Source organism: Betta splendens, chromosome 14 (genome assembly GCF_900634795.4).
Source record: "Betta splendens chromosome 14, fBetSpl5.4, whole genome shotgun sequence".
NCBI classification, from domain to species: Eukaryota; Metazoa; Chordata; class Actinopteri; order Anabantiformes; family Osphronemidae; genus Betta; species Betta splendens.
The window spans coordinates 9,642,768-9,654,701 of NC_040894.2; the positions used below are offsets into that span (position 1 = coordinate 9,642,768).

Here is an 11,934-nt window from a genome sequence, read left to right on the forward strand (position 1 = left end):
CATTTACTCTGTGCATAAGAGGTAAAAAATCAAAAATAAGCTTCAATACTTGTAGAAAGCAACTTAAAATGTAAATGTGTAGCAGAGGTTACGACTCTTAAATTAAAATTTATTTTTTTAATTGATGTGATAATCATCCCATCATACACATCCATTTCTGATAATTTATTGTAAAATAAAAAAAGAAAAGTAAAAGTCAGTGGAATCACTTAATTTATTTGGACAAAGTAACACAGGCATTCGCTGTCTGAACACATGGATATGCACTGATCCGTACAACCAGAGGGTTTATTAGATGCAATGGTGGGGTCTGTCATGGAAGCTCTTTACTCATCATCCTGTCTCCACGGTTTGGGCATGACCCTACCAACTGGTGACAGATTCCAGGTAATGCCAGTCTGAGTCACTACCTGCAGGTTTGGGAGAATTACCAGAATTTAAACATTTACATCAACATTAACCTTACTGACTTAATTTAAAACAAGCCTGAAAAAATTCTTTTGGCAAAAAAGGCACCTAAAACTTAAAATTCATTATCAAGGAAATGTAATTAATAGCAATTACATTTTTTGAACCAGATATTGTTCTTTTTGTCTTTATTGCTTTGGTATTTACTGTTGTAACTAACAACCACTAGCAATAACAAACCAATGAAAACAAACCTTGCGCATGAAAAACTTAAAAGGTGCTGCACAATAGAAGAGTTCATTGCCCTCCAGTGGTTATAACTAGTAGATACTATTTGGCATTTGTTATTTACTTACAAAATCAAGATTCTGTCCTACAGGCAAATATAGAGGCAATATAGAGGCACAATTCATGGAAGCAAAGCAATTATAGGCATTTGTCTTAATATGTTGCCTGGTTTTGGAAAGCAAGTCACTTATTGTTTATTGTAAGATGTACCCTATTCAGTGGGAAATGAAAGATTTGTACACTTACATATGCCCACACAACTGTGCAGAAGGCCGCTCCACCTAGCAACAAACCAGTACCGTACTTAGCGTGGAAGTCCTCTTGGCGGGCAGACGATCCATGCCTCACCTGCCGCATGGCCTGACCTACAAATAAACAAAACTTAAATGTCTGGCAATACAAAATTATGCACCAATTGATGCAAGTTTAAATTCAGGGCCAAAAAACAACACTAATATTTATCTCACGCTAGGGAGAAGATTCATTGAAATCATTGTGTCCCGGTGGTTCGTGTTAGTAATATCACAAATAATAGTGTTGGAATATAAACAATACACATCACTTTACACGGAAACAATCACAAGCAGGTGAGGTACGTGACTTAACATAGGTCAACGCGTTAAACACAGACATCAGGGAAAACATTGCATTTAATAGAGGACCTTTAAATTCAATAGGCCTATTGCTATAGAAAACGACTTACTGCCAAGTTACTATATAAGTTGTACTATAACGCGTTCTTTGAGATATCCTAATGCTAGAGGGATAGCAGGGAACTGCTAGCATGCTGAACACGGTCATCGACTAGAAAAGCTTGTCAAACATGCAGACAACTTATATTAATTGGTCCTTAGACTTGAACAAATACAAACAAGACACATATATGTAAAAAAGCATTTTGCTCACCAGTAACGCTCACTGCAGCTTTAGCAAAGCGGTACATGTTGACTAGCCTGATATCTTCAGATACCCTTGAAGCGCGGAAGTGTAATATGGCCGCTGCACGTACACACACCGGAAATGACGACACTTAAATGCGCATGCTTTAATAAAACGTGAAATTTGAAATGTTCGCAAAATACAAATTTTCCATTGTATTTTCAGAAAAGCATAGGGACCTTTTGCTTTTTTGATATATTTGTGATTATTCTAGAAAATTACTATTTCTATTACTATGTAAAGACGTCTATAAAAGAAACGTCTTCGCCGCTGCTCAATGCCGTGTCAGGATGGCCGAGTGGTCTAAGGCGCCAGACTCAAGGATAAACTCCTTCCGCTGAAACGGGACTTCTGGTCTCCGAATGGAGGCGTGGGTTCGAATCCCACTTCTGACACATGTACTTTTTAAATCAATCACATACGAACACGTTTCTGATTTTATGTATTGCTACTTACGGAAATACCACCTACACAACTGGCAGCATGTATATACTTTGATATTATAATGTCAGTTTTTATATTGCACACTTGTAATACCAGATATATTAACCTATAATTATACATGTATAATCAAAACCATTAGCTTTTTCAAACGTTAAATAAATTAAAAGGTTTGTAATTAGTTTTTTTAAAATTGAGTTAGCCTTTTTCTTGGCCTAACTATTTGCACATAATCATCAATTTTTCCTTCCTCTGTCAAATGTAATTTTACAGTATACAAAAATCTTCTGAACATAATAAAATAAACAGACTGTAAGCATTTGTTTTAGAACTTCCTTTATTTAATCCAAAATATTTAGGATCATAATCATATGACAGTAAGATAACATTATATTTTTATACTGTACATAATGATAAACTGAAATATTTCCCACACTGAATGTGTTTTTGAGGCATGGGGTCTAGTCTTCATAACAATAACGGTTACTGAAATCAGCAAATTTCCAAATATAAGAAGAAAACACTAATTTCAAGATTAAAAATTAACAGTAATAGTTATAATAATGTTTCTGTAGGAATACACACATTTATAAAAAAAATTACAGGTTAACAGTCAGGAGATTAAGATAAGAAAACCTTTAATAGACCCACAGTGGGGAAATTACTTCACACAACAGCAAAGTACAGAGCAGAGAATACCGTGACAGAATAAAAGACAGTTAAAAAATAAAAATAAAAAAGAAATCTGGAATTTAAATCAATGCTTTTCATCTTCACCTGAAATCATTCACTTCTTTCTTTAGCGGAGATTGGAAACAAATCATCAGACTGTTCAGAAAAAAAATCTGTTGTTTCCTTAGCTCGGCAATATTCAAAAATCACGGACTGTGTAGGGGAATTAACAAAGCACTGTCAGAAGGACTGCTATTCAATAATAGAATATGATTTTGCCATGAGCGGTTTAGTGTCCAAGAAAAAGACATTAATTTTCTAAAACTGCCTTTCCTAGAGTTTTAAGTGCAGCAATGGTTTTTGCATCACATAATAAACGATATTTAACCTACATTTTAGATGTATCAAATTAAATGATCTTAACTCTTGTAAGTGTTTGTGATGATAAAAAAATGTTAATTAGCTCATCAGTGCTTGGTCCAGAAAACCATGAGCTTATGTCTTTTCCACCTTCGTGTCCCACCCCTGGTCTTGGTTTGCCGCGGTTGGAAGAGCTTAACAAATTGAACAGAAACCATCTGAGGCCGTTTAATATGTCTGGTTCAAAAAAAGCTCTTAACAGCACATTTTTCACATTAGTTTACGCTTAAAGCATATTTTCCACAAAGATAGCTGAAAAACTTATATAATGTAGCTTTTCATTTTGAATTAATGCGAGGTAATCAATGGTGTCTAAAAGGAATGTGTACAGCCTGTAATAAAACAGCAATAGGGGAATATTTTGATAACAAGCCTATAAGACAATTAGTCAAAAACATTTTTGTAAAGAGATGGAACTAAAGTGTTTTTACAACTTTCACATCATTGTCACATAACTGCCCTATACCCCCACCTACAGCTGCTGTCACTGCTACTCACACTACATTTTTACTTAATATATAACCGTGTGGTTGAATCCAAGGGTGTTGTGCCCTATTTAAGTCACATCCAAGATCGTGATGATTCAAACATACTAGAATGTGTACAGAATATGGTAATGTTGTCTCCTAACAGTCATTGAATTGGCATTGAAATGCAAACAAATATTAAGGCATCTATTATTTTCCATCTTGGTCAGTTTTCACTCTCTAGTCTGTCTTCTTGTCCTTTCCCTCATCATCGTCTGTGTACTCTGTGGGCTCTTCTCCTGGCTTCAGAAGCTTGCCGATGTAGTCATACTTCACTGTGAAAATAGAAAATCAAATCTCACATTGCTGAAACAGACATTCTCAGATAACTTTAATCGTTTACCAATTGAGTCCAATCAAAAAGTTAGGCAATTTTACTACAGCTTTGATAACAGTGCTTCAGAAAGTTACATTATCATAACTGATAAAAACTTTACCATAATTTACAGTTATGTTCAATCAATCAAATACTTTATTGATTGAAATTACTTTCGTCGCCGATGCTCCATGCAAAGATTAAAAAAAAATCAAACCATACAAAAAAATCTGACATACACATACTCTCTACTCTACTCACAAGTAAACTGGGACTCCCACTCAGAGAGGCTCTCCTGCTGCATGGCGTTCAGGTCAGACAGGTCGTCATATTCGTCTTTCAGGGCCTCCTTCTCTAGACAGAACGTAGCCAAACCTCTGGACGCATCTCTGCCGGCAAACACTCCATACGGCCCACCTTCCAGAGGGGAAAATGCAGCAAGCACACTGTGAGGTGACTGTTCAACAAGGGTGAAACCTGATCGCTGAGAGTTCAATTTACACTTCATTCTAGCAAGCTCCAGCTGGACAAGAAGCAGTGAATGGTGGCCACTGGCAACGTCATCCTTCATGAACATGAATCTGGTTATTTTAGTGCATTTTGTGGTCCATGGCCCCTGAAGATCCTAGTTCTGGACTCATTTTTAATGAGCCCTATCAGATTTTCTCTAACTGTAACGCTGAGTGTATGATGCAGGGAAAAGTTTGCATGATTGCATGTTGGTCAGAGGTTACACGCAACAGAGGTTACCATTTGGGATAAGATAATAGCAGCGAGGTCTAACTCTGAGCACTATTTTATTCCAGAGACGTGGATAAACTGTACAACACTGTGAAATCCTATTACTGTAATTAGTACTATTGTTAACACAGTTCGCTATACAGTATTTACTGCTCATTTCATTTTACTCTTATTTGCAAAGAATTGAGAAACTAATACAAATGTTTTACCAGCAGGTGTCACTCAAGTTGTATGATGTTTATTATTGTATTAATGCATGCTTTTCTTTGGGGATGAGTTGCATTAAAAGAGAAGTCGCTTTCTCTATTACGAATAATAAATAAATTCCCTATTATGGACGATCACCTAACGTCGCCTTCTTGCTGCACTTTGGAAACATGGCGGCTGTGTCGGTAACGTTTTCCTTTGGAGAGTAACTCAAGTCCTTCATAGACGATCTCTGTTTTCAAGGCTACAGCAGTTTTACCAATGTGAAAGGCGAGCTCAGTTAACCAACTACTGGGGGACGTTAGCTCCAGTAATAGAAGTTAACTTTTACACTCAAAGTACTTCTTATATTCTGTAATTGTGTCCAGTGAGTGGAATCCACGTAAATGCAGCGGCTACTGGGCGCTAGCTACCGTTAGCGACGGGAGTTAGCCAGAGTTTAAGGTCCCGATCACCGTGGAGCTCGCTGACCTCACCTGGTCCGTAAAACTTCTTTCCTCGGGTCACGTCGAACACTTTGCCGTTCACGCCCATCAGGATCCTGGGATCCTGTTCCCCATCGTAGAGCTTCAAGTCTGCGAGGGTGAAGTCCCTCTTTTTCATCTTGGGCAGCGGCTTTTCGACCTCGCCGAAATCTGGTTGTTTGTCCCCGCGGAAGATTTTGTAGAGGAGGAACAGGCAGAGGCTGAGCAGGGTCAGGTTGAGCGGAGACGTGAAGATCTCCTGAAAGATTCCGCCAGAAGTTACCTCGCTTGCCTCGGACTCAGCCATGTTGGTCTGTACTGCCTGTGGCTCGTGTGTGTGTATGTGAGTGCAGGGTGGGACGGGTGGATGACAGGGAGCCTGCACCAATCACTGCTGCGGCCTCGCACACTAAAACCAAGTGCCCGCACCAATCACGCTTTTATAACAGTGTCCAAAGCTAATGTAGCGTCCCAGTTTACTCCCAGTTAGCTGCAGACTGAGGAAAAGATTGCTTACGGATAGATTCACAACAGTGTTCAGACTCCCACATAATCAGTTAACCGCATTGTTCAAACTTTCATTAAAACATCTCTTTCCCATAAGTGATAAAGAACACATTCATTTTATTGCAATTTTTCTAAAGTCAGCTTTATTGTCAGTACAACCCTATGTTCCAGACATACAGTGTACCGAAATTACGTTACTGTCAAACCCGTAACAGATTATATTGTATAAGTCTATTTGTGACTGTTATTATTTATTTACACAAACGCGTCATCAGGATTTACAATGCGTCAAAATATAATTTATATAATTTTTTATTTGTTTTTTTAATATTTAAGAACTCTATGTTTATGTATATTTGCTATATGCTTATAGTTGCTATATGCTGTTGATGAACTAACACAGAAACACGTGCGGCTCGGTAACCAACCTGTGAACGTGTAGTGACGTCAGATGGAACTTCTAGTCCCCTGCGGCTCGTGCCAGTTTTCTCAACATCCGGTCATTGTCTCCGGCAATTCGGGCACTTCCTCCTCCTGGAAACCGCCTCTGCCGCCTATTTGGTTCCCACCCAGCAAACAAAGCTCAGCTGGTTGTTTTGCGCCAGAGCCGCTGGCTAGTCCTTCCCTGCCGGAGGTCTGGGCTTGTTTTCACGCAGCCGAGGTGATGACAGACGTCCAGTGTCTGCGGCTGTAACGTGTGACCCGACGACCCGTTGTGATTGCAACCATTGCGCCACAGTCAGTAACCGAGCTAGCGGCCGTTAGCTAGTGTACAAACAGCGAGGCTGGCCAGAGATGACAAGCGGTTTGGCTGTGACTGACATCGAGCCTGCTGCAGTAGACACGGGGCGCCCGAGGAAGCTGCTGATCGGGAAGGATCCGGCGGTGACAAGGATTTGTTGAGTCAAGCTAGCTTCCAGGTGAGTTCCACTGTGATGTGCTGTAGTAGCTAGGTTAGCGATCCAACCTGTCCACCGGGGCTTTAATAGCCGTTTGTACACAACCAATGCACACGTTCGGTTTATCGAGCAGCCTTAGATTAAAAACATCAATATATTTCAAGTAGGTATAAATATGCTTATGAACTCACGGTTACGGTCAGTAATGGGTCATGTTTTGTTTTGGTCTTCCACAGCACTGTAAATTAGCACGCCTGTTTACTCAGCACCCTTCCTTTTCCAAACCCTGGTACTATGAGCGCAATGCGTGTGGATGCTAAGGTGGTGATGCTAGGAAAGGAGAGTGTCGGGAAGACCAGCCTGGTGGAAAGATACGTTCATCATCGGTTCTTGGTCGGCCCGTACCAGAACGTGAGTGTTTTCATCATTTCCCTTGATGGTTTGTTGCTTATTGCCTTTGTGCCTGCTGTCATTGTGAAAGGCAAGGTTTTTTCTCACACACAGACAATCGGTGCTGCTTTTGTTGCCAAACCAATCCAGTTGGGAGACAAAGTGATCACCCTGGGGATATGGGTGAGTTAGCGGCTACTTCAGGCAACAGGATCCTTCCTATTATTTAAATTTTCCTTAGCTCAATCAAATGAGCTGTGTAGGTTTTCATGCTAAGGATTGCATAAGGGTTCAAGCCTGCACGTGGATTGTAGGAATGTTAACTGTATACTTTTGTAACATCACATCTGACTATACAACAGTCAACAGTCTCACTTATTCCCCCAGGACACAGCTGGATCAGAGCGCTACGAAGCTATGAGCAGAATATACTACAGAGGAGCCCGAGCAGCCATAGTTTGCTATGGTAAATACTCACTACTGTACATCATGCATGATAGTGCTGTTGTATTGTTGCCATACAGCCTTTTCAACAAACCCACTGTATAGTACCACATTTTCTTGATCATGACTTACCATACAGACTTGACAAACTTGCTACTGCTCATTACTGGAATAGATTTCCTCTTTGCCTCGTTCCACATTGAGGAACTTTGGCACTTGGAAACTAGCTGATGGTATTTCCCACTAGGTTACTCACACTGCTGTCACGGTTTATGTTACATATTTTTTGCTGCATGCACCTTCCGACTACGTACAACAGGTTTGTAACTTGTGGCTTCCAGATCTGACTGACAGCAGCAGCTTCCAGAGAGCTCGGTTCTGGGTGAAAGAGCTACAGAACTGTGAGGAGGTGAGAGAGCTTTTCTACATGACAAGTACATATCAAAAAGAAAACAACAAAGAAATTCTTCCCAATAAATGATAGTGAATTTGATCAGTTATTTGATGTGAGTGGAAACATGCAGGCTACGTCACTTGCAACTTGTTAAACTATCTAGGTGTTGGTGTTTACGGTTCTTTTTGTATCATCTAGCACTGTAAGATTTACCTGTGTGGCACTAAGAATGACCTGATTGAAGAAGATCGCAGCCTGCGTCAAATCGACTACCATGATGCTCAGGACTTTGCTGAAGGTAACTGCAGTGTCACGGTTAAACCCGTCATCATCGGTTCTCCCACCCTTTTATTATACACCTTTAAATACACAGACGTTGTAAAATTTTCATTTGGTTACCACACAATAGGAAAACGGACACACTGCAAAATCTGATTGCATTTTTATATTGTCTATTTCTACTATCTACTATAATTTGGACTTCTGCTTTGTTGAAAGAGACATGTCCATGTTAGGGAGTGGGACCTGGTATAACTACCATCCTGACCTCTATGGAAAAGTGACCATGGAGCTCATTGAGACCTGAGGCCAACATGCCAGATTAACAGGAATTGCTGCATGTCTAAAAATAGCTTTACTGACAAGCAAGTGTCTTGTTTACTCTTTCCTCTCGGGTCATGGTTTACATGACAGATGGTTAAACTTCTGAAACAGATTGGTTGACCTCTTGTTTCCATGGCTGATACCACAATCTGAATGTAAATGTGTCTGATGATGACCTTAATGTTAGCTTAACTTTAGTTCTAGAATGGTGCACAACTTTTTTTTCAGACAAACTAATATATTAAACCTAAGTTTGTTTGTTTTTTTGTTTGTTTGTTTTTTGCAGAGATTGGTGCACAACATTTTGAAACGTCTAGTAAAACGGGAAACAATGTTGGTGAGTCTCAACCTTATCAAAGATTTTTACGTTTAGCATTGATCTGATTTTGCTGTTGCAACATGGCAATTTTCCAATCATGGGATAATGAAGGTATTCTATTCTATTTTTGATCTAATAAAACCTAAATTGATCATACAATGCTCAGCTAGATTATAGGAGCAAGATTCTTGCCAGACTAATTATAGTTATTGAGTTATTGTTTGCATCCTGGGTTGTTCAAAGGGTGTATATCTTGTTTTTATCACCTTGTGCTGTTAACGGTTTGAAAGTGAAGTGTCTTGTTCTTCTGCTTCTCAGATGACTTGTTCCACAAAGTAGCTGAGGATTACAACAACACTGCCTTGCAGTACATGACAGGTGTGTGTTGTAAACAGCTTCAACTGTTGCAGTAATTTGGAATTTATACACAGTTAGTGTAGATTCTGAGGGCTGAGGTCTGAAACTGCTCTCAAAGCTACTAAATGTCAGACCTAAACCACAAAATCCTTTACTTCCAGCAGAAGAAACAGGCGTTGACTTGGGCCAGAAGAAGGACTCATATTTCTACTCCTGTTGCCATAACAACTGATACAGAGCACAGAAAGGAAACCAAATGTGGTCGGCTTCCCTTGGCTGAAGTCAGACCAGGATTTGCTGATGGGTCTCTGGTAATTCTGGATCTGGTATCCAAATCACAGAAAGAGAAAACAAACTGTTTATATCGTGTTACATATGTTTATATTTTGTGCCATAAAGAACTGAGGGCTGCAGGACTTTATGGAAAAAGATCCACTACTGCTGCAACTATTTCTGGAAGGAATGACCTTTCACCCAGTTATGTCTTATATTTTATCATACATAGGCTGGTCACTATTGGGTAGCTGTGGACTGATCCATCACCTGGAAGTTAACAGAGGACCTGTGGTGACCATCAAAATTAAACAGTAGTGATGGAAAGGAAAGATCAACTAAACCTGGACTATCAGGAAAAAAAACTGCTTGAAGTGATTTGGCATTGTGAAGTTCTTCAAAGTGGTGAAGGGTTTGTTTACACTAGTTAGTATTTCTTTACCGTCAACCATAACCTTGCTGAGGAAACCAAGCTTTTAAGCCTGCACGAATGGAGTGAAACCAATGTAGAATAAGCAAAGCAACCTTATTGTTTGTCTGACTGAAATATCATTTGCAAAATAATACTAATGATCTTTATGAAGGCCGTTAAATCTGCAGGAAACCTCATAGGTTTGTGTGTGTCTACAATCTTTAGCGCTGCTGCTCAGCCGTGCAGCAAATTTATACCCATAGCAACAGTTGAGACTGTTTAAAAAAGCTTGCACAGACCACTTTTATAAATTAGACCTGTGTCAAGCTGTTGACAGAACACAACCACCTGCAACCAAGGTCAAGTTGTTATGTTATGTATGAATAAACATATGAATGTCTAGTAATTATGAAAGCTGTGGTTCAGCAGGAGAAACACTAATGCACTACAAACCAGAGAGCACACCGTGTTGTTTGCTGTTTGGCTGTTACAGGTCAACCAAGCTGATAATGATGATTATGATCCAACAATGCAGAGATCAGTAAAGTTAGAAGCCCCAAAACCTGACTTTTTTTTCTTAAAAACTGTTTTCAATTTAGTATTTCTAAATGCACAATCAAATCATTACGTCATTCTAGCACTGAAATATTTCCTCCCGCTTCTGGAAAACTCCCCTTGTGCAGAAATGATGGAAGTTCCTCTCAGCTGTGTTGAGAAGCTACAGATTTCACCAACACAGGAAAAAGCTGCATGTTGAAATATGGTACGCAGTTCTCTCAGCATCTTCAGGCGTATTTAAGACTCCAGTCACCCGTTTGTTGCCTGTTGCGTTGCGCTACCACTTGGACTTGGATGTTGCTGCTTTGATGTTTCGATGCACTGTTTTTACTGGTGTAACACAAATCCATTCTGTGCATTAAAAAGCCTACTGAAGGAATGTTTCAAAGCTCTGGTACGCCTGGCATTTTGACTGACTCATTATTTTCTGCTCTTGTGTGTCATACCAGAGCTTTCAATGCATTTGTGTGGGTTCAATACAAAATACTGGCAGTATGTGTTCAGCTGTAAAAGTGTACTGCATCAAGTCTGATTTGGTAGTAGTGATTGCTATGTAGTTGTGTCTTCACTGTGGTGTCACGTCATCTGTCCTCAGCCTGAAACAAACATGACTGTGCCTTGAAAAGAGATGTTAACTCAGACCAAATAAAATGAAGTGAATGACTCAACAGATATCTGTGAAAAGCGCAAACAGGCTGAACAGTTGAATCCATACTGTTGTCTAGCACGGTTAACCCCATAATCTGATGAGATGAACCATGTGGTTGACTTTATTGCAGAGTCTGTGGACGCGTCGCTACATGTTTACACTCATTTTAACAGCCCAGCGCTTGACCTCTGTGTTCCATCTTTTATTTTTCTGTATGGATGTGGTCACTTTGTACAACCTTATTTAAATCTTTCAATACATTGACACTGAAGTTTCACCTGATAGGCTCAGAGTCTGACTGGAAACATGTCTGTTGACTCGCCATGGTTTGGGCTGACACTGTCAAGAACATTAGCTCACGAAGTGATGCTCATGTAAAAAGAGGAAGTCTAGAGATATATTTTATCCTGTATTTACATTCAGGCATTCGGTGAAACCTGAATGACACCCAACGATTCTTCCCTCATGTCAGAATATAAGTGAAATCCTACTTGTGGGCTTTGCCCAGAGGAGCACACTGGGTTTTGTTATATTCAGTTTTGTTGACATAATTATCCCATATTCAACGTGTCTTTTGCAAACACTTGGCTTGGACTTTGTCCATTTCTATTTATCTAATGTTAACCAAGCAAAACATTCGTTATCATTAAACAGCTTACTCATCAACACAACCAGTCCATTGTACAACCAGGATTCACTACAGCTA

General features: G+C 39.6%; 3 protein-coding genes and 1 non-coding gene across 6 annotated transcripts; 2 read left to right on the top strand and 2 right to left on the bottom strand.

Annotated features, from left to right (window-relative positions):
- Positions 1-196: 196 nt before the first annotated feature.
- Positions 197-1,725, bottom strand: LOC114869504 (cytochrome c oxidase subunit 7B, mitochondrial). The gene is made up of 3 exons (XM_029173782.3): positions 1,603-1,725; positions 943-1,061; positions 197-410 (listed from the first exon to the last, which is right to left on the bottom strand). Exons 1-3 carry the CDS (start codon positions 1,637-1,639, stop codon positions 327-329), a joined length of 240 nt encoding a protein of 79 aa, XP_029029615.1. The 5' UTR covers positions 1,640-1,725; the 3' UTR covers positions 197-326.
- A 194-nt stretch (positions 1,726-1,919) lies between these two features.
- trnal-caa (transfer RNA leucine (anticodon CAA)) lies at positions 1,920-2,030 on the top strand. Its single transcript has 2 exons — positions 1,920-1,957; positions 1,985-2,030. It is a non-coding gene; the product is annotated as a tRNA-Leu (tRNA).
- Positions 2,031-2,697: 667 nt separating this feature from the next.
- Positions 2,698-5,828, bottom strand: pgrmc1 (progesterone receptor membrane component 1). Its single transcript, XM_029172773.3, has 3 exons — positions 5,436-5,828; positions 4,273-4,428; positions 2,698-3,970 (listed from the first exon to the last, which is right to left on the bottom strand). Exons 1-3 carry the CDS (start codon positions 5,728-5,730, stop codon positions 3,876-3,878), a joined length of 546 nt encoding a protein of 181 aa, XP_029028606.1. The 5' UTR covers positions 5,731-5,828; the 3' UTR covers positions 2,698-3,875.
- A 490-nt stretch (positions 5,829-6,318) lies between these two features.
- On the top strand, positions 6,319-11,505 carry rab24 (RAB24, member RAS oncogene family). Of its 3 annotated transcripts, XR_008696635.1 has the most exons (10): positions 6,319-6,850; positions 7,066-7,240; positions 7,334-7,402; positions 7,607-7,685; positions 8,005-8,072; positions 8,256-8,355; positions 8,947-8,997; positions 9,298-9,357; positions 9,498-9,647; positions 9,842-11,505. XR_008696635.1 is itself a non-coding variant. In XM_029172770.3 (9 exons), exons 2-9 carry the CDS (start codon positions 7,124-7,126, stop codon positions 9,566-9,568), a joined length of 615 nt encoding a protein of 204 aa, XP_029028603.1. In that variant the 5' UTR covers positions 6,322-6,850; positions 7,066-7,123; the 3' UTR covers positions 9,569-11,505. The 3 variants fall into 3 exon arrangements, 2 of the variants coding, with proteins under 2 accessions (XP_029028603.1, XP_029028604.1); XM_029172770.3 differs by having other exon boundaries at positions 6,322-6,850; positions 9,498-11,505; XM_029172771.3 differs by having other exon boundaries at positions 6,334-6,850; positions 9,501-11,505.
- Positions 11,506-11,934: the final 429 nt, after the last annotated feature.